The sequence below is a fragment of the Orbicella faveolata genome, unplaced genomic scaffold, assembly GCF_042242905.1.
Source record: "Orbicella faveolata isolate gen_17 unplaced genomic scaffold, um_ofav_v1 contig_24, whole genome shotgun sequence".
NCBI lineage: Eukaryota > Metazoa > Cnidaria > Anthozoa > Scleractinia > Merulinidae > Orbicella > Orbicella faveolata.
The window spans coordinates 30,555,527-30,577,264 of NW_028301552.1; the positions used below are offsets into that span (position 1 = coordinate 30,555,527).

At 39.3% G+C, this 21,738-nt stretch overlaps 1 protein-coding gene across 6 annotated transcripts in view; it reads left to right on the plus strand.

Moving 5' to 3' along the window:
• The first annotated feature begins 1,569 nt into the window (after nucleotides 1–1,569).
• Nucleotides 1,570–21,738, plus strand: part of LOC110050812 (uncharacterized) — a 28,691-nt gene continuing 8,522 nt past the window's right edge. The window contains exons 1-7 of one of the 6 annotated variants that reach the window (XM_089290912.1): nucleotides 1,570–1,803; nucleotides 2,461–2,510; nucleotides 10,659–10,708; nucleotides 13,248–13,297; nucleotides 16,063–16,112; nucleotides 18,674–18,723; nucleotides 20,541–21,357. In XM_089290912.1, the coding sequence (XP_089147038.1) occupies nucleotides 20,568–21,357 (790 nt within the window). In that variant the 5' untranslated portion in view covers nucleotides 1,570–1,803; nucleotides 2,461–2,510; nucleotides 10,659–10,708; ... (2 more) ...; nucleotides 18,674–18,723; nucleotides 20,541–20,567. The remainder of the gene's footprint in view (nucleotides 1,804–2,460; nucleotides 2,511–10,658; nucleotides 10,709–13,247; nucleotides 13,298–16,062; nucleotides 16,113–18,673; nucleotides 18,724–20,540; nucleotides 21,358–21,738) is intronic. The other 5 variants (XM_089290914.1, XM_089290916.1, XM_089290913.1 and 2 more) reach the window with 5 other exon arrangements.

Genomic DNA, 21,738 nt, shown 5'->3' on the forward strand with positions numbered 1-21,738 from the left:
AAATGAAATTTGAGCAAAAAAAATGGCGTGACAGACTTCAGTGCTGACAGGTGGTAATGCCACGAAAATGGTCATTACTAGTTCAATAGGATTTGGCATTCGTTTCAGATAAGTTGACAGCGAAATATATAGGAATGGAAGTATTCTAAGAATGCTGTACATGACGCTACAGAAAGTATCAGCCGGATCTAAATAAATAATGGTTAATTTGACTCAGATGACCAAAAACTTCCTATACACTGAGCTGCTGCGCACAACTCCCACATGAAGTGCAAACCGTAATGAGCCAATCTAGAATCCGTAGTGCTAATTTACCTTCTGTGCCTCAAAAAAGAGTGGTTTTAGTGGGTAGATATTTAACAGAGAGGCGTGGTGTGGGAGGCGCGGTGGCCTCATGGTTAGTGCGCTTGACTCAGGAGCGAGCGGTCTGGGTTCGAGCCCTGGCCGGGGACAATATTAATGTGTTGTGTTCTTGGGCAAGCCACTTTACTCTCACGGTGCCTAACTCTTAACCTAGGTGTATAAATGAGTACCGGCGAATTTAATGCTGGGGGGTAACCCTGCGATGGACTAGCATTCCATCCGGGGGGGAGTAGAAATACTCCTAGTCGCTTCATGCTACTGAAACCGGGATAAGCTCCGGCCTGATGAGCCACTTGTCTCGTACGCATACTTTACTTTACCATATTTAACAGGGACGACGCGCTTTTTTGACTCGGGGGAACTCCCATATATAAAGAAGGCAGGTTGCTCGTCGTACCTACTAGGGGTTAAAAAGCGGTTTTGGTCCAGAGCGGGAACTTTCGCGGTTCCTTTGAGGGTATTGGGGCGAAAAAAATACGGTATGACAGGAGATAATGTGTTGTTTTAGAACTGGTACCTTTTAGGGGTGAAAAAAATTTTAAGCCAGGCCCACAAAACCGGATCTTGGTACCTCTTAGGACTTCTTTTCAAAATTTCCTTCCTATATGAGACTCCCCAACGGGTTTTATGAACCGAAATGAAAAGGAGCCCGCATTCCTCTCCCGAGCACACTTCACGGGAGGAATGCGACCGGACTCGAGAGAGCGGTGAAAGTCAAACCTGGATAAAAAAAAAACACTTGAAGTGAGATAAAACATCTACAGCGCCAGCAAATTGAGAACGTAAACAGTTGTGGTTCTTATAATCATAACACCATTCGCTTGAATGTTCAGAGGAGAAAACAGACAACATTTATCTCTCGTTGACAGGAGGCCCTGAATAGAATCATTAGGGTATTCGGCATCTGGCCTCTGCCCTCGTTTTAGCTTGAGAGGACAAACCACACGTCAAGTTTGAATCCAGTTACGAAGCGTTGTTATGTTATTCAATCTTTATTAAAGAACGAAGAAAAACAAATAAATAAGACGGCCCGCAATCAAACCGCATGGACGGCTGCCAATATTAAGGAAGTGTGAATAGTGCATGATTTTTTTCATACCTCCTTGTTATATTTTGCTCAATAAAAACATTCAATTCCTATTTACGTTTATTTTATTGATAGTTTTCATTTATGGCTTTCTATACTTAAGTGTGTGGTAATTAAGAGCCTGTAGTCTGTCAAAGTCTGCCTGACTTTTGACCTTGCTTGGGTGTGTTCTAAGACAATGGACTCTTTTAGGAGTTAAAGCTTCCTGTGTTTTAGTAACCGGGACATTCCCCGCTGCACAAGCTGTTCAGTGGGTGAGTTCATCTCAGCTAGTTTTCCTGTCTGGTCCTGTTTGTCAGCTATCAACGGAATGATTTTATATGATTTGGACTTACACATAAATTTGAAGTGAGGTAAGTTTCACAATTTCAGTTAACAGCAATCTTCTTCGACGACTCGCTTTCCTATCGTGGTGTTGTTGTTGGTGTAGCCGAAGTTGCATCGTTTATGTGTTGTTGTAGTAACTGTTTATTGTGCCCGGGATTGTGCCATCGCCATATTTTATGCCGCTCAACCAAGTACAAGTAAAAAGAGCCCGCAAAACGAGGCCATGCAGGACACCAAAGCTCCGAAAGGCGAGGGTTTGATCGAGTACAATCTTGTTATCTTAACAAGACTAGGATAAAATAGTTTTTGAATGTTTCAGTAATCTTTTGATGCGTAAATTATGTGTAGGGAAAAACTTAGTAATTAATTTAAGATTAGTAAACCCCCCCCCCCCCCCCCAAAAAGAAGACAACTTCAAGTGAGCGAAGTAAGAACATAAAAGCTCTTGAAAATCAGTTTTTAAGGGGCTGATCGAAAACTGCGCGCTTGTTCGAAAGTTTTTCAAATTGCAGCAGCTACACGTTTGAGGCCCTGCACGATTTGAACCGAGTACGGCTTGAAAAGTACTTAATAAAACTCGTCTGTATTGTCTATATTATGAGATGCTTGCCCCTTAAATGATCTTCAGCGGAATCAATGCGTTATATTACAACCCACTTACTATGATTTTTCTCATCCCTCAGGGTACTTGATTCAGTGGTGGTTTTCAGTGATCCATCAACATACTGACAGAGTAAGTTTCATTTCCTTTACAACCTTACTTCGTTCACACGATTCAGATGTTCTCTGTTAATGCCGCTTCCATCTGTTAATACCGTTTCCATCACTGTCGGAAGGTAAAACGCAATCACGCGTGGAACTGCTTTCCTCAGACTGCGGGGAATAATAGAAGTTTCTTCTAACGTTTCGCCAGCAAATTGTTCATTTGGAATCACGTTCAACTATCAGAACGGAAAAGTACCATATAGAATTAATATTTATGATTTTTAAAGACTGCCCTTAAGTTTTCGACCTATTGAAAGCGTGTTTCACCTTCGCAAGGTAACAAAAAAAACATATCCATTGATCTAATATCCTGAACTAACTAACAATATGAAAGCTTTTTAATTAAGTCGAAATTCACAACTTCTTGTGTCTTCCTATGTAATGGAAAGTTCCCTGTTGTAAGAGCCTGTAAATTGGTGACCTTGTTTTCGCCAGTATATTATCAGATATGATTTTGGATCCATTTGGTGTGGTTAACTCTACAGTATGGGGATTCTTTCAGAGGTTTTTGATTGCCTCAGTCACGGTTTTTTCCTGATTACACGTGAATGTAAATTCTGGGTTGTGACTCGCAGCTCATGTCATTCAATTTGCCTGTTTGTCTGCCATCTAGAAAATTCGCATTTTTATATCACTTGCAAGTTAGCTTTTACTGTTTGTTTATATGACTCACGAGTCACTTTGCTTTCATGGTGTTTTTCCTGTTTTTAACCGCGCGGCCATGGGCCGAGCGCGGTTCTAGGTTTACCCGTGGTTTATTATTTTTTTTTAACCGCGCGGCCATGGGCCGAGCGCGGTTCATGGTTTACCCGTGGTTTTTTAACCGCGCGGCCATGGGCCGAGCGCGGTTCATGGTTTACCCGTGGTTTTTTTTTTTTCGACTTCGGTGCGAGCAGACCCAAGCTTCCACTCGGCCAAATTTTGAGTCACGCAACCTGTGATGTTTACTCGCCAAAAGCTGTTGAAACAATAAATCTCATCTTTCGCGGGAAAAAATTGAAAACCCAGCGCTCGTCAAAAATTATATTTTTTCACCAGAAATTTAGCTCGGAACATATACATATTTATATTTGTTTGAATCGTCGATGAAATGACCTTTTCCGGATATTTTTTCCTTCGGGGTCAACCGAAACCTCAGATTACAAAATCACGCCGAACCCACATGTTGCAAAAAAATCTCTTCAAAACCCTGACTTCGAAGCGATATAACACTTCAGCGTTAATAGCTACCACACATCGGCAGGCGGTAAATCTATTCCTTAACAATCCAACTTTATCGTGTTAAAATTTCAGCGAAATCGAACAAAACCAGAATTAATTCGAATTTTTTTGTGACCTCAGTTCCCAGACTTGTCCTAACAAAGGAAGCAACGGTCGCCCATAGCAACCGAAAAACACGAACATAACAAAGCCCACGTTTCGGCCAAAAAACTCCACAATTATCGCCTGAGAGTTTAAACTTGAATGGGAACATCTTTTTCGAACCTTTTTCAACTGATTTAGACGAAAGACTGGCCTCGGCGGGCTACAAAAACGACAAAGAGAAAAAACAGAACAAGACAGCAGAACAAGCCGATAATATTTCATCGCGTGGCTTTCGACACGAAAACGAAAATACAGCTTACTTCTGGATAAATTCAGCCTTAGAAGCCAGCAACCGGTCCCAAATTACTTTCTGTATCCTTACAAATGTCCTGATTTCCATCTCCGAAAGATTTTGCCCCAATTTTGAGCAAATAAACATTTCGCCGGCGGCGACCGCCATTACGGTGGCTTGCATACTAAATTAGCTAACTTAACAAAATTCTCCCGAGCGGGGGGGGAGGGGGGATACGACAAATTTGGTGAGAATCAAAAGTAACGCCAATTTTCTGTCACGTTTTCAATCTGTGGTCACTGGAGTGACCAAAATCGATACATCGGTCGGGATAGGGTTTTTTTATGACTTGTGTGACTACTTTGCTAGCCCTTTACTCGTGGAAAACACCAATTAAATTTAATCATGACTTTTAAGAAAGAAAGCTGTTGTTAATAGTGTTATTATTGTGTCGTTGATATCGTTCATGCCCATACATATCCCGAAGAAAGTTCTAGATTAAGACCATTACGTCATCGGAGATTTGTCAAAGGCTACCACTGATGGTGCAATAATACAGTTTGTGTTGATCAAGTGATGTGATGTCTACAGTAAGAAAAGAATCATCAATGACTGCTTTGGAATGTGCACTGCGTTCCGACGGTAGTGCTAAGCGAACAATTAAATTTTAAAAGCGCGGTTATAAGATCTAACAGATCTTCTTGTTTTTTTTCGACTTCGGTGCGAGCAGACCCAAGCTTCCACCCGGCCAAATTTGGAGTCACGCAACCTGTGATGTTTACTCGCCAAAAGCTGTTGAAACAATAAATCTCATCTTTCGCGGGAATAAATTAAAAACCCAGCGCTCGTCAAAAATTATATTTTTTCACCAGAAATTTAGCTCGGAACATATACATATTTATATTTGTTTGAATCGTCGATGAAATGACCTTTTCCGGATATTTTTTCCTTCGGGGTCAACCGAAACCTCCGATTACAAAATCACGCCGAACCCACATGTTGCAAAAAAATCTCTTCAAAACCCTGACTTCGAAGCGATATAACACTTCAGCGTTAATAGCTACCACACATCGGCAGGCGGTAAATCTATTCCTTAACAATCCAGCTTTATCGTGTTAAAATTTCAGCGAAATCGAACAAAACCAGAATTAATTAGAATTTTTTTGTGACCTCAGTTCCCAGACTTGTCCTAACAAAGGAAGCAACGGTCGCCCATAGCAACCGAAAAACACGAACATAACAAAGCCCACGTTTCGGCCAAAAAACTCCACAATTATCGCCTGAGAGTTTAAACGTGAATGGGAACATCTTTTTCGAACCTTTTTCAACTGATTTAGACGAAAGACTGGCCTCGGCGGGCTACAAAAACGACAAAGAGAAAAAACAGAACAAGACAGCAGAACAAGCCGATAATATTTCATCGCGTGGCTTTCGACACGAAAACGAAAATACAGCTTACTTCTGGATAAATTCAGCCTTAGAAGCCAGCAACCGGTCCCAAATTACTTTCTGTATCCTTACAAATGTCCTGATTTCCATCTCCGAAAGATTTTGCCCCAATTTTGAGCAAATAAACATTTCGCCGGCGGCGACCGCCATTACGATGGCTTGCATACTAAATTAGCTAACTTAACAAAATTCTCCCGAGGGGGGGGATACGACAAATTTGGTGAGAATCAAAAGTAACGCCAATTTTCTGTCACGTTTTCAATCTGTGGTCACTGGAGTGACCAAAATCGATACATCGGTCGGGATAGGGTTTTTTTATGACTTGTGTGACTACTTTGCTAGCCCTTTACTCGTGGAAAACACCAATTAAATTTAATCATGACTTTTAAGAAAGAAAGCTGTTGTTAATAGTGTTATTATTGTGTCGTTGATATCGTTCATGCCAATACATATCCCGAAGAAAGTTCTAGATTAAGACCATTAAGTCATCGGAGATTTGTCAACGGCTACCACTGATGGTGCAATAATACAGTTTGTGTTGATCAAGTGATGTGATGTCTACAGTAAGAAAAGAATCATCAATGACTGCTTTGGAATGTGCACTGCGTTCCGACGGTAGTGCTAAGCGAACAGTTAAATTTTAAAAGCGCGGTTATAAGATCTAACAGATCTTCTTGTTGTATTTTTTTTGTTGGTGACCAGACGCAGACCTCCGCTCGGCCAAACTTTGAGTCACGCAACGTGTGATGTTTTTCCGCCAGAAGTTGTTAAAACATAAACACACGAACAATTTTACGAATATTGTTTTCTTTTTTGTGGGTAAAATATATTTTCTTTTCGCTTTATCAAAGCGTTGGATTTAAAGGGAATAATAAATACGCTGAAAAAAGGTATTACGTCAGCCATGGAATGCGCTGACGTTGCAGCTTTCACTTTCGCTACGTGACAAATAAGATCGTGTTTACTTTGCAAGTTTATTTCGGCAGAAGCGACGGTGATTAATTTATTTGTAATTTTGCGAGTATTTCTTGCGGTTTTAGGCAAATGAAGTAAATCCTTTGACTGTTTCATCTCAGCGAGTTCATAGATCGGAAAGAAAATTAAATGTTTGGAAGCCAAGCAAAGAACGTGTCAGAACGTGCAAAGACTACGTCATTGACAGGGAAATAACCACCGTACTAAAGATAGCCGTAGATAACGCAATTCCTGAATTATGTGACTCGTGTGACTTCTTTGCTAACCCTTAACTCAAGGGAAAAAAACAATTAAATTTAATCGTGACTTTAAAGAAAGAAAGCGGTTTGTAATAGTGTTCGTATCTTCATGCCCATACATATCCCGAAGAAACTTCCAGATTAAGACTATTTCGTCATCGGAGATGTCACAACGGCTACGACTGATGGTGCGATAATAGAGTTTATGTTGATCAAGTGTTGTGATGTCTACAGTAATCAATGAATCATCAAAGATTGCTTTGGAATATGCACTGCGTTGCGACTGTAGTACTAAGAAAACAGTTAAATTTTAAAAGCGCGGTTATAAGATCTAACAGATCTTCTTGTTCTATTTTCGTGTAGCCAGAATCGTATGCTATTTGTTGTTGTATTACCTGTCATCGACATATTTTATGCCGCTTGATAAAAAAAAGAAAGAAAGAAAGAAAAATAACGGTGAAACGCTGTACGCGTTCGAAAGGAGGCAGCGCAAAACATGAAAGGCGATGAATCTGAAACCAAACTTAAACCATACCACAGACACTGTGCATCGACAGACTATACTTCATGATCTACCCCTGCAGACCAGCACAATGAAAATCGTTTCTGAACGTGATGTTATTTCTTCTACCAATTACGTGAATCTTATCGTAGGAGCTCACAGGGTGAAGGACTTAAAATTCTTAATATCTTCTAAGACAAGCAAAAAGAAGCACAAGAAACTCAAACTAAGTAAAAAAGGAGGACCGCTTGGGAGAAAGATGGAAGACAATTCCCTTTTTTCTAACGGGCACAAACAGATAGGACTGTCCGAAGGAACAAATATAATAATTAAAATTCAAGTTACTGCTGACATCGAATAGACAATCAAAGGTTACGTTCCAGCTTCAGAGGGATCAGAATCGCAACTGCGTATAGCTAAAAAAGCTGTCAGTGTTGTTGATATAAATTCTTGGTTGGTTGTTCAAAGTAAAATCGCCTGGAGGATACATGTTTCAGAGCTCGATCCTAATGCGATTTTTCTGATCCTGGAAGGGCGATCTTTTCAGCGGTGACAAAACTAACAGCGGTTTTAAACTTCACATCAGTGGTTTTAATATTTCAAACGTTAAAGACATTCCTATACTTCTTGAAATGCGCAGACGGAAATATAATCTCCTTTAGTTTAACGTTATGCCAACAAATATTCAACACGAAATCGCGCTTGACTTTAACCCAAACCCCAAATAGGACTGAATTGTATTTTCTCTTAGGTGCTCATTCAGTTAATTCACACGATTCAGATGTTCTATGTTAATAACTGGTTTTTTCAGACTGCGGGGAATAATACAGGTCTCTTCTAACGTTTCGCCAGAAAATTGTTCATTTGGAATCACGTTCAACTGTCAGAACAGAAAAGTACCATGTATAATTAATATTTATGTTTTTAAAGACTGCCCTTAAGTTTTCGACCATACTGAAAGCGTGTTTTACCTTCGCCAAAAGTGTACCCATTTGTTTGGGCACATCAAGGTAACACACAAAAAACATATCCATTGATCTAATATCCTGAACTAACTAACAATATGAAAGCTTTTTCAGTCGAAATTCACAACCTCTTGTGTCTTCCTATGTAATGGAAAGTTCCCTGTTGTAAGAGCCTGTAAATTGGTGACCTTGCTTTCGCCAGTATATTATCAGATATGATTTTGGATCCATTTGGTGTGGTTAACTCTACAGTATGGGCATTCTTTCAGAAGTTTTTGATTGCCTCAGTCACGGTTTTTTCCTGATTATATGTGAATGTAAATTCTGGGTTGTGACTCGCAGCTCATGTCATTCAATTTGCCTGTTTGTGTGCCGTCTAGATAATTCGCACTTTTATATAACTTTCAAGTTAGCTTTCGCAATTTGTTTATATGACTAACGGGTCACTTTGCTTTCATGGTGTTTTTCCTGTTTTTCTGTTTTCGTGTAGCCTGAATCGTATGCTATTTGTTGTTGTCTTACCTGTCATCGACATATTTTATGCCGCGTGATAAAAAAAGGAAAATAACGGTAAAACGCTGTACGCGTTCGAAAGGAGGCAGCGCAAAACATGAAAGGCGATGAATCTGAAACCAAACTTAAACTATACCACAGACAGTGTCCATCGACAGAGTACACTTCATGATCTACTCCTGCAGACCAGAACAATGAAAATAGTTTCTGAATGTGATGTTATTTCTTCTACCAATTACGTGAATCTTATCGTAGGAGCTCACAGGGTGAAGGACTTTAAATTCCTATTTTTTTTTCTGACTGACAAGCAAAAACAAGCACCAGAAACTCAAACTTAGTAAAAAAGGAAGACCAAATGGGGGCAAGATGGATTTTTGCACGGGCACAAACAGATAGCACTGTTCGAAGAAACAAATACTTAAAATTCAAATTACTGCTGAGATCGAATAGACAGTCAAAGGTTGCGTTCCAGCTTCAGAGGGATCAGAATCGCAACTGCGTATAGCTGAAAAAGCTGTCAGCGTTGTTGACATAAATTCTTGGTTGGTTGTTCAAAGTTAAATCGCCTGGAGGATACATGTTTCAGAGCTCGATCTTAATGCGATTTTTCTGATCCTGAAAGGGCGATCTTTTTAGCGGTGGCAAAACTAACAGCGGTTTTAATTTTTCGAGCGTTGAGGACATTCCTAGATGCTTCTTAATATGCTGGTAAAATATTAATAAAATACCAAGAAAGAAATATAATCTCCGTCAGTTTTGACGTTATGCTAACAAATATTCAACACGGAATTGTGCTTGACTTTAACCCAAACCCCAAATAGGACCGAATTGTATTTTCTCTAATCTTAATATCTACGATTGTTAGAGTCGGTGTTCATTTTAATTCTTTTCCCCAGTTATGCCGAATCCTATCGTTCGTGTTAGCAGTCATGTGCAGATCACAAGATACTCATCTGTTGACCTCTGCAGCACGCACTGGACTAACTAAAAACAAACATGTTTCAGTATGTTCTTTTCTGTTTGGATGAACCTCCACAAACGAATCATCTAAATTGCCGAAATACCATGAATGTGAGAAAGTTATTGGCCTATGGGCTTATATTCATATGGTCTTGCAATTAAAAGCATATATAATTTTGGGGCGGTAGAGGGAGCTTGTTTCAGTAAAACCCTTATCCAGACTAATACATAGAACGGTTTTTACTTGAATGTCGAAAGGTAATCGGTTTAAATTTCAATTATTCGCGGCACGACTGGCTTAAAAAAAGTCGTGCCAAGTTTTCTAAAGAGCATTTTGTAAAATTCATCGCCTTGTTGCTGGTTTATTTTTTCTTTTTGAATACACTATCGCGCGTTCAGCAACTACATTATGGGAAATGGGAGAGGGGGAGGGGAGGGGGGGGGGGGGGGGGGCTAGGTCTTATTCATGAATGCCTAAGCGTGAGCCAACCAGGGATCTAAGGTGTATGTTCCCCGAAAAGGTCTGATTTTTAGTCACTTGAAATGACATATCATGCATCTCAAATAACAAGCTCGGCATTAAACAATTAAAAACTTCCAGCACTTAAGGAGCAATGTGTTTTTACTGTACACACTAGTGAAAGGATTCATTACTCCAACCTTTAAATTAAATATTAATTCCGACTTTATGTAACGAAATGTACTGTCCTGTAACACCCCTGTTAACCCGAGCGATTTACCTGCAGCGCGATTATTTCTTCGCAATAAGGTAATATGTATTGCCGATATTATTTAGGCAGTTGCTCCAAAAAATTATTTGCAGCGCAATCAATTTGTTCAGGAGCCCATGGTCATGGGCTCCTGATTTGTTATATTATAATTCAACCCGCTTACTGTGATTTTTCTCTTCCTTCAGGGTACTTGGTTCAGTGGTGGTATTCAGTGATCTATCATCATACTGACAGAGTAAGTTTTATTTCCGTTGCAAGTTTACTTCGTTCACACGATTGAGATGTTCTATGTCAATACGGCGAAAACTTTGGTTTCCATCACAGTTGGAAAGTATACCACGTTAAACGCAATCACGCGTGGAACTCCTTTTTTCAGACTGCGGGGAATAATAGAAGTTTCTTCTAACGTTTCGCCAGCAAATTGTTCATTTGGAATCACGTTCAACTATCAGAACGGAAAAGTACCATATAGAATTAATATTTATGATTTTTAAAGATTGCCCTTAAGTTTTCGACCATACTGAAAGCGTGTTTTGCCTTCGCTAAAAGTGTTGCATTTGTTTGGGCACATCAAGGTAACAAAAAAGCATATCTATTGATCTAATGTCCTGAACTAACTAACAATATGAACGTTTTTTAAGTCGAAATTCACAACTTCTTGTGTCTTCCTATGTAATGCAAAGTTCCCTGTTGTAAAAGCCTGTAAATTTGTGACCTTCCTTTCGCCAGTATATTATCAGATGTGATTTTGGATCCATTTGGTGTGGTTAACTCTACAGTATGGGCATTCTTTCAGAGGTTTTTGATTGCCTCAGTCACGGTTTTTTCCTGATCGTTATGTGAATGTAAATTCTGGGTTGTGACTCGCAGCTCATGTCATTCAATTTGCCTGTTTGTCTGCCATCTAGATAATTCGCATTTTGACACAACTTTCAAGCTAGCTTTTGCAATTTGTTTATATCAGACTCACGAGTCACTTTGCTTTCATGGTGTGTTTTTCCTGTTTTTCTGTTTTCGTGTAGTTAGAATCGTATGCTATTTGTTGTTGTCTTACCTGTCATCGACATATTTTATGCCGCTTGATAAAAAAAAGAAAGAAAAATAACGGTGAGGAGGCGGCGCACAAGACGAAAGGCGATGCATCTGAAACCAAATTCAAACTATACCACAGACAGTGTCCATCTACAGAGTACACTTCATGATCTACCCCTGCAGACCAGCACAATGAAAATCGTTTCTGTACGTGATGTTATTTCTTCTACCGATCACGTGAATCTTATCGTAAGAGCTCAAACTCAGTAAAAAAGGAGGACCGCTTGGGAGAAAGATGGAAGACAATGCCCTTTTTTCTAACGGGCACAAACAGATAGCACTGTTCGAAGAAACAAATATAATAATTAAAATTCAAGTTACTGATGACATCGAATAGACAATCAAAGGTTACGTTCCAGCTTCAGAGGGATCAGAATCGCAACTGCGTATAGCTAAAAAAGCTGTCAGTGTTGTTGATATAAATTCTTGGTTGGTTGTTCAAAGTAAAATCGCCTGGAGGATACATGTTTCAGAGCTCGATCCTAATGCGATTTTTCTGATCCTGGAAGGGCGATCTTTTTAGCGGTGACAAAACTAACAGTGGTTTTGATATTTCAAACGTTAAAGATGATATTCCTATACTTCTTGAAATGCGCAGACGGAAATATAATCTCCTTTAGTTTAACGTTATGCCAACAAATATTCAACACGAAATCGTGCTTGACTTTAACCCAAACCCCAAATAGCTCTGAATTGTATTTTCTCTTAGGTGCTTATTCAGTTAATTCTTTTTTTTTTTTCCATTTACGCCGAATCGTATCGTTCGTGCCGGTTAGCAGTCATGTGCAGATCTGAAGATTCTCATCCACTGACCTTTGCAGCACGCACTGGACTAACTTAAAATAAACATGTCCCAGTACGTTCTTTTCTGTTTGAACGAACCTCCACAAACGAATCATCTAAATTGCCAAAATACCCTGAAACTGACCCATTTATTAGCCCATTGCCTTATATTCGTATGGATTTACAATTAAAACCATATATCATTTTGGGGTGGAAGGGGGAGCTGGTGTCAGTAAAACCCTTATCGAGACTGATACATAAGGTTTTACTTGAACGTCGAAAGGTAATTGGTTTAAATTTCAATTACCACGGGACACGATTGGCTTAAATACGTCGTGTCACTTTTTTTAGACAGCATTTTGTAAAATTTTTCGCTTTCTTGCTGTTTTTCTTCCTTTTTTTTTTTGATATTACCAATGCGCGAGCAACAACTTTTTTAAATTGCGGGGAAATGGGGAAAGGGAAAGGGAGGGGGTCTTATACATGAATGTCTAGGCCTGAGCCAAGCAGGGATCCGAGCGGCATACTCCCAAGAAAATGTCTGAGGTTTTAGTCTTCTCAAATAATATATCATGCAACTCAAATAACAAGCTTGGCATTAAACAATAACAAATTTCCAGCGTTTAAAAAGCAATGTTTTTTTTTTCTTTTTTTACTGTACAAGCTAGTGTAAGAATTCATTACTCCAGCCTTTAAATTAAATATCAAATTCGACTTTGTGCAATAAAATTAACTTCCCTGTAACCCCAACAATTCATCTTCAGCGCGATTATTTCTTGGAAAAAAATAATATGTATTGTCGCTATTATGAGTCAGTTGTTCCTAAAAATGATTTGCAGCCCAATCAATTTGTTATATTATAATTCAACCCGCTTACTGTGATTTTTCTCATCCTTCAGGGTACTTGGTTCAGGGGTAGTACTCAGTGATCCATCAACATACTGACAGAGTAAGTTTTATTTCTTTTACAAGTTTACTTCGTTCACACCATTCAGATGTGCTATGTTAATACCGCAAAAACTTTGGTTTCCATCACATTCGGAAGGTAAAACGCAATCACGCGCGAAACTGCTTTCTTCAGACTGCGGGGAATAATACAGGTCTCTTCTAACGTTTCGCCAGAAAATTGTTCATTTGGGATCACGTTCAACTGTCAGAACAGAAAAGTACCATGTATAATTAATATTTATGTTTTTAAAGACTGCCCTTAAGTTTTCGACCATACTGAAAGCGTGTTTTACCTTCGCCAAAGTGTTACATTTGTTTGGGTACATCAAGGTAACAAAAAAATATATCCATTGATCTAATATCCTGAACTAACTAACAATACGAAAGCTTTTTAAGTCGAAAATCACAACTTCTTCAATGTGTCTTCCTATGTAATGGAAAGTTCCCTGTTGTAAGAGCCTGTAAATTTGTGACCTTGTTTTCGCCAGTATATTATCAGATATGATTTTGGATCCATTTGGTGTGGTTAACTCTACAGTATGGGGATTCTTTCAGAGGTTTTTGATTGCCTCAGTCACGGTTTTTTTCCTGATTATATGTGAATGTAAATTCTGGGTTGTGACTCGCAACTCATGTCATTCAATTTGCCTGTTTGTCTGCCATCTAGATAATTCGCATTTTGACACAACTTTCAAGTTAGCTTTTGCAATTTGTTTATATGACTCACGAGTCACTTTGCTTTCATGGTGTTTTTTCTGTTTTTCTGTTTTCGTGTAGTTAGAATCGTATGCTATTTGTTGTTGTCTTACCTGTCATCGACATATTTTATGCCGCTTGATAAAACAAAGAAAGAAAAATAAGGGTGAAACGCTGTACGCGTTCGAAAGGAGGCGGCGCACAACACGAAAGGCGATGCATCTGAAACCAAATTCAAACTATACCACAGACAGTGTCCATCTACAGAGTACACTTCATGATCTACCCCTGCAGACCAGCACAATGAAAATCGTTTCTGAACGTGATGTTATTTCTTCTACCAATCACGTGAATCTTATCGTAAGAGCTCGCAGAGTGAAAAGGACTTTAAATTCTTAAATTCTTCTAAGACAAGCAAAAAGAAGCACAAGAACCTCAAACTCAGTAAAAAAAGGAAGGCCACTTAGGGCAAAGATGGAAGACAACTCCCTTAACAAACAGATAATTAGCACTGTTCGAAGAAACAAATACTTAAAACTCATATTACTGCTGACAACGAATAGACGATCACAGGTTACGTTCTAGCTTCAGAGGGATCAGAATCGCAACTGCATATAACTGAAAAAGCTGTCATTGTTGTTGATATAAATTCTTGGTTGGTTGTTCAAAGTAAAATCGCCTGGAGGATACATGTTTCAGAACTCGACCTTAATGCCATTTTTCTGATCCTGGAAGGGCGATCTGTTTAGCGCTGACAAAACTAACAGTAGTTTTGATATTTCAAACGTTAAAGACATTCCTATACTTGTTGATATGCTTTAAAAAATATATATAAATGCGCAGACGGAAATATAATCTCCTTTAGTTTAACGCTATGCCAACGAATATTCAACACGGAATCGTGCTTGACTTTAACCCAAACCCCAAATAGGACTGAATTGTATTTTTTCTAATCTTGATATCTACGATTGTCAGAATAGGTGTTCATTATAATTCTTTTTTTTTTTTTCATTTACGCCGAATCGTATCGTTCGTGTTAGCAGTCATGTGCAGATCACAAGATACTCATCCATGGACCTCTGCAGCACGCACTGGACTAACTAAAAATAAACATGTTTTAGTATGTTCTTTTCTGTTTGGACGAACCTCCACAAACAAATCATCTGAATTGCCAAAATACCCTGAAGATGAGGCAATTATTGGCCCATTGGCTTATATTCATATGGTCTTGCAATTAAAAGCATATATCATTTTGGGGTGGAAGGGGGAGCTTGTTTCAGTAAAACCCTTATCGAGACTAATACATAGAGCAGTTTTTAGTGCAGAGTGCACTATTGGGATGGTTTGGGGGTTGACGTCGCTAAAGCACTATGGTAATATAGCACTATGGAAATAAGGTGTAAACTTGTTTGTTTAATTAATTAATTTTAATTAATCAATTAGGCTTCCAGCAAGGGGGGTTAGGATGGGGTAGGTACTTGTTAGGACTACGTAAAATGGTTGGTGCATGCACCTACCTTACTTTTTTGATCACTTCAAAGAGCTATATATTTGTTTCAGAAAGCCCCTTGCTCTCCTTGTTACTGAATGTCGAAAGGTAATTGGTTTAAATTTCAATTACTACGCGACACGATTGGCTGAAAAAAAGTCATGCTAATTTTTCCAAAGAGGATTTTGTAAAATTTTTCGCGTTGTTGCTTTTTTTTTTTTTTTTGAAAAGACCATTTGGCATGCAGCGACTTTTAAATTACGGAGTAGTGGGTGAGGGGAGGGGGGAGGGGGGAGTTTATACATGAATGCCTAAGCCTCGAAATGACATATCATGCATTTCAAATAACAAGCTTGGCATTAAACAATTAAAAATTGACTTTGTGCAGTGAAATTTGCTTTCCTGTAACACCCCTATTAACCCCAATGATTTACCTTCAGCGCGATCATTTCTTGGAAAAAATATAAAATGTATTGTCCATATTATGAGGCAGTTACATCGCTCCTAAAAATGATCTGCAGCGCAATCAATGCGTGATGTTATAATTGCACCCACTTACTGTGATTTTTCTCATCCGTCAGGGTACCTGGTTCAGTGCTAGTATTCAGTGATCCATTAACATATTGACAGGGTAAGTTTTGTTTCCTTTACAAGTTTACTTCGTTCACACGATTCAGATGTTCTGTGTTAATACCGCGAAAACTTTGGTTTCCATCACAGCAGTCGGCAGGCAAAACGTAATCAGGCGCGAAACTGCTTTTGTCAAACTGCGGTTAATAATAGAGGTCTCTTCTAGCGTTTCGCCAGCAAATTGTTCATTTGGTATCACGTTCAACTGTCAGAACAGAAAAGTACCATATAGAATTAATATTTATGATTTTTAAAGGCTGCTCTCTACGGTTTCGACGATACTGAAAGCGTGCTTTACCTTCGTCAAAAGTGTTACATTTGTTTGGGTACATCAAGGTAACAAAAAAACATATCCATCGATCTAATATTCTGAACTAAGTAACAATGTGACTTTTAAAAATTTTTTCAGCTTTTTAAATATGAGAAGTTTTCTGCTCAGTGTAAAAGCCTATAAATTTGTGACAGTGCTTGGGCCAGTATAATGAGATATGATTTTGGATCCATTTGGTGGGGTTAGTTCTACAGTAGTAAGGCAGGATTCTTTAAAAGTTCTTGATTGGCTCAGTCGCGGTTTTAACTTAATTATATGTGAATGCAAAATCCGGATTGTGCCTATCGGTTTATTTCATTCAGTTTGCCTGTTTGTCTGCCATCTAGATAACACTTTGTTGTTTCATGGTGTTTTTTTCTGTTTTCGTGCAGCCAGAATCGCATGTTATTTGTTGCTGTATAAAACTATTTACCTGTCATCGACATATTTTATGCCGCTTGATCAAACACAAGCGGTGAAACGCTGTACGCGTACGAAACGAGTTAGCGGACAACATGAAAGGCGATGAACCTGAAACCAAATCAAACTATACCTCAGACAGTGTCCATCGACAGAGTACACTTCATGATCTACTCCAGCAGACAGAATAATGAAAATCGTTTCTGAATGTGTTGTTATTGCTTCTACCAATTACGTGAATCTTACCGTAGGAACTCGTAGGGAAAAAAGTTACTTAAAATTCTTTGACTAAGATTCACAAGCCAAAACCAGCACAAGAAATTAAAACCCGGCGAAAAAGGAAGACCACTTGGGGAAAGATAGAAGACAACTCTCTTTTTTATTAAAGGGCTCAAACAGATAGCACTGTTCGAAGAAACAAATACTTAAAATTCAAATTAGTGCACGTCAAATAGACAGTCAAAGATTACGGTCCAGTTTCAGAGGGATCAGAATCTCAACTACGTAAAGCTGAAGAAACTGTTACTGTTGTTGATAAGAATTCTTTGTAAAATCGCCTGGAGGATACATGTATCAGTCCTCGATCTTAATGCGATTTTTCTGATTCTGGAAGGGCGATTTGTTTAGCGTTGACAAAACTAACAGTGGTTTTAATATTTCAAACGTTGAAGGCATTCCTATGCTTCTTGATATGCTGTTAAAAATAATGATATAAATGCCCAGACGGAAATACAATCTCCTTCAGTTTAACGTTATGCCAACAGATCGCACTTGACTTTAACTCTAACCCCAAAAGGAGTGAATTGTATTTTCCCTGATCTTGATATCTACGATTGTCAGACAGAAATGTTCATTTTAATTCTTTCTTTCCATTTTCGCTAAATAGTATCGTTCGTGTTACCAGTCATGTGCTGATGACAAGATACTTATTCATTGATCTTTGCAACACGCACTGGACTAACTAACAATAAACAGGTACTAATATGTTGCTTTTTGTTTGGACGAACCTCCAGAAACGAATCATCTAAATTGCCAAAATACCCTGAAATGCCCATTTATTGGCCCATGGGCTTATTTTCGGATGGTCTTACAATTAAAAGCATATATCACTTTGGGGTGGGAAGGGGAGGTTGTTTCAGTAAAATCTCTTATCGAGACTAAGACATAGAGCGGTTGTTACTTGAATGTCGAAAGGTGATTGGTTTAAATTTCAATTACTACGCGAGGCAATTGGCTTTAAAAAAAAGTCCTGCCAGTTTATCTAGAGAGCGTTTTGTAGGATTTTCCGCGTTGTTGTTGCTATTTTTTTTTTTTTTTTTACTTTTTGATAACACCATTGCGCATGCAGAAGCTTTTTAAATTGCGGGGAGTCGGGGGGGGGGGGGGGAGAACTGAAGAGAATGGGGGGCTTATTCAGAAATGCCTAAACGTGAGCTAACCAGAGATCCGAGAGGCATGATCCTCAGAAAATGTCCGAGTTTTAGTTTCTTGAAATGTCATATCATGCATCTCAAATAACAAACTTGGCACTAAACAATTAGACACAAGCAATGTTGTTGCTTTACTCTACAAGCTACGTGTAAGGATTCATAACTCCGGCCTTTAAATTAAATATCAAATCCGTCCTTGTGCAATGACATTTATTCCCCTGTAACACCCCTGCTAACCTGAACGATTTACCTTCAATGCGATTCAGTTTTTTCGAAATAATATAATATGTATATTGTCGATGTTATGAGGCAGTTACTCCTAAAAATGGCATGATCTGCAGCGCAATCAATGCGTTATATTATAATTCAAACTGCTAACTATTAGTTTTTTTCATCCTTCAGGGTACTTGGTTCAGTGGTACTATTCAGTGATCCATCAACATACTGACAGAGTAAGTTTTATTTCCTTTACAAGTTTACTTCGTTCACACGATTCAGATGTTCTATGTTAATACCGCTCAAGACAATTAAGGCATGGCTTTCACTTTATTGCACCAAAAAAATAGGGGGGTGGTCTATCTTCCAAGGCTTTAACCACACTAACCTAAAACTTTTTCAGATTAGTAGGTTTGAAAATTTTGTCTTATATATCGGGATGGTATATCCTACTCAGGTCACGAGACTTCTTACGGCCCAGAACTTCCAAAAAACCTTTGAGTGAAAATGGCACCAGTTTACATCAGCATTTATTTAACTTAAATGAACCGAAGATAACTCAAAAGGTTACCACCAAAACATCTGTGCCCGGACTTAGAGGCCGGTTTCATTAAGAAAGGCAAAGATAGTTTATCAGGGGTGGATCGTGGATTTTTCTTAGGAGGGGATACACCACTAAGGAATGGCGTAACTGACTGGTGAGGTGAACAAATATTAAAAGCGAATACGAGGAAGAAGGGTTCAGCTCAGGGGGGAGGGGTGCATACCACCTGCACCCTCCCCGTAGGTACGCCCCTGAGTTTTACATGCATAAAGAGTTTTCCTTTCTTATTCCAACACGCGCACTTTACCATATACTGCCATGTTCAAATTAAAACTAACCTAAACTCGGTACACTAGGATCTAGCAATTGATTTCTATTAGTGCTCGTGTGTACCCAGTTCACAAGTATCCTAAATAAAGCAGCTTGCAAAGAAGCAAACAAATTAAACAAACAAAACAACAAGTAAACAATAGAAAATGAGCATCCTTCCTCAAAAAAGTACTTTGTTTCCAATACATCCTCCTCCTCCTCCACTAAGCTGCCAAAAGCAAAACCCACAAATGTACGCATAGTCTTTCCTGTTCCACACATCGTTCTTACGTTCCAAGTTCCCATCCTGATAGCTCTTTTTCCGAGAAGGGTGTTCGGCCTTGCAGCTTCCAGATTTATCCGGCTTTCACCGCAAAGCGTCATCCTTTTTCTTTGTGATGGTCCTCTTCTCCAAGAGCTGAGGTAGCTTGGGTCATTCTTGTATGTGTTTCTGCAGCAAGCAAATGTTTTACGGGGTGAGGTTGCTAGCCTCACGCCCAACCCTCCTCCTTTCTCACCCGGGCTTGGGACGGGCCATGGCGGAGTTCCGCTATGCGTACAAATGTACGCATGGCTGGCTGGTTCTAGATGGTCAAATTAAGTCTTGACACCGATTTATTATTTGTCCTCTACTTTGAACCTTTGTAACACTATTTAATAATAAAACTGTTCATAAATTTATTCTGATCAGGATCAGAGCTGAACCCTGCGAGGTAGAGATTTTATTCCTTTGTCTTCCGCTCGGTAAGAGACAGTGAAGGGAATATCTGTCTCGTAGCGATTCAGAGCTGCAACCATGATACGTAAAGTCATGAAAAGGACCTAGAACTAAGAGCTTCAAGACCTTTCTCGGCGCGACCTCTTACACCTTATTAAGTTGCCTTGATTCATCTAGCTTCAAAAATACGCTATGAATACCATCGAGACTAATGTCTGTTGGTAAGCTTTTGCTTTCTAACTGCTGTGTTGAATAATACATAAATTGCAAATTTATCTCATTTCTGACTTCTTGTATATGGTAAGCATGCTCCTGAACCCGATTTTTCTTTTCTTGCCCTGCCGGCTTTTCTTTCTTCTGCGATTTATTTTATCCAAAAGAAAGGGGGGGGGGGGGGAGGAGGGGCCTCACCTAGATTTGCCACTGAATTACTTACGAAACATTTTTAACCAACCTCAAATTTTCTTTCTTTTCGTGATCAGTTCCTTGATCTTTGCCGATAAGAAAGGATGTCTCTGCAGCCGTTTAAGGACGAGCAGTTGAACTGTTTCAAGTTTGCTTCTATTGTACTGAATGAATTCCCCAAGGCTTTACGCCAAACGTTCAGATCCATGTGGGACAACACCTTTGGACACCTTCTTAGTTTCCAACCCTGGGATGACTCCATTGCGGTAAGAAATATGTTTCTTGGTTCAGAAGGTGGCAGGACCAAAGTTCCCACAAATCTTTCTTACGAAGAATGGGATTGTACCGTCTTGTTCCAGGCCACTATTTACGCGCGGTCCTTCGCTTTGCCTGACAGCGCTGGTCACCACAAGACTCTCAGTGATCTGTTTGTGAAGCCTCATAAGTTGGCCCGTGGGAGTTTCCATGTATCTGTGGTGAGTCCGAGTGGAAATAAGGATGAGACATTTGCACTTGCAATTGATCAACTTCGACTGCTAAGAAATTCGCTTTGTCACTCAACCAGTTCTGAAATAGTCAAAACAACATTTGATCTATACGTGCAACATGCCAAAAATGCATTCAAAGCTCTAGGAGTCAAGACAGACCCCATAGATGTCACTGGTGGTTTGACGGAGTCGGACTTTCCCACAGAAGAAGTTCGCAAGTTGGAGGAAGCCATGAAAGAGGAAAGCCGAGCATACATCAAGTTTTTGGAGGACGTGAGCTCAGATATCGACGAGTTAGGAGAGTTATTAACTGAAATGAAGGCAGTCAATGCAAGTAAAGAAGACATCTCCCGGTTGGAACAAAGGATCAATGATCTGAGTAAAGTTCCAGCTCAAGACAAGCCAGGTAAAAATTCAGTTATGTGGGTAAATCGGCACAATCTAAATTCATGACCTGCAGTGAGGGTGAATTCATAACTCCATGGACACCTGTCCATGCATGCTCTCTTAAATGAGCACTGTAAAGTGGTTAATCATCACCACTGAGCAGATTTTGTTTCCGACGCGCTAAGCACCCACTTGATTTCCTTATTTCCCTGTGGGTGTGGATTTTCTAAGCTCAAATTAAAAAGCACCAAGAAAAGCCAAAAGAACGAAGCAGAATCATGTCCTTTTGCAGATTAATCTAAGGCTTAGATGAAAAAAGAATGCTTATTAACAGCGATTAATTACACCAAAACTTTCCGACATCTGCACTATCAGTAAGATTATGTCATAAGAGACTTGG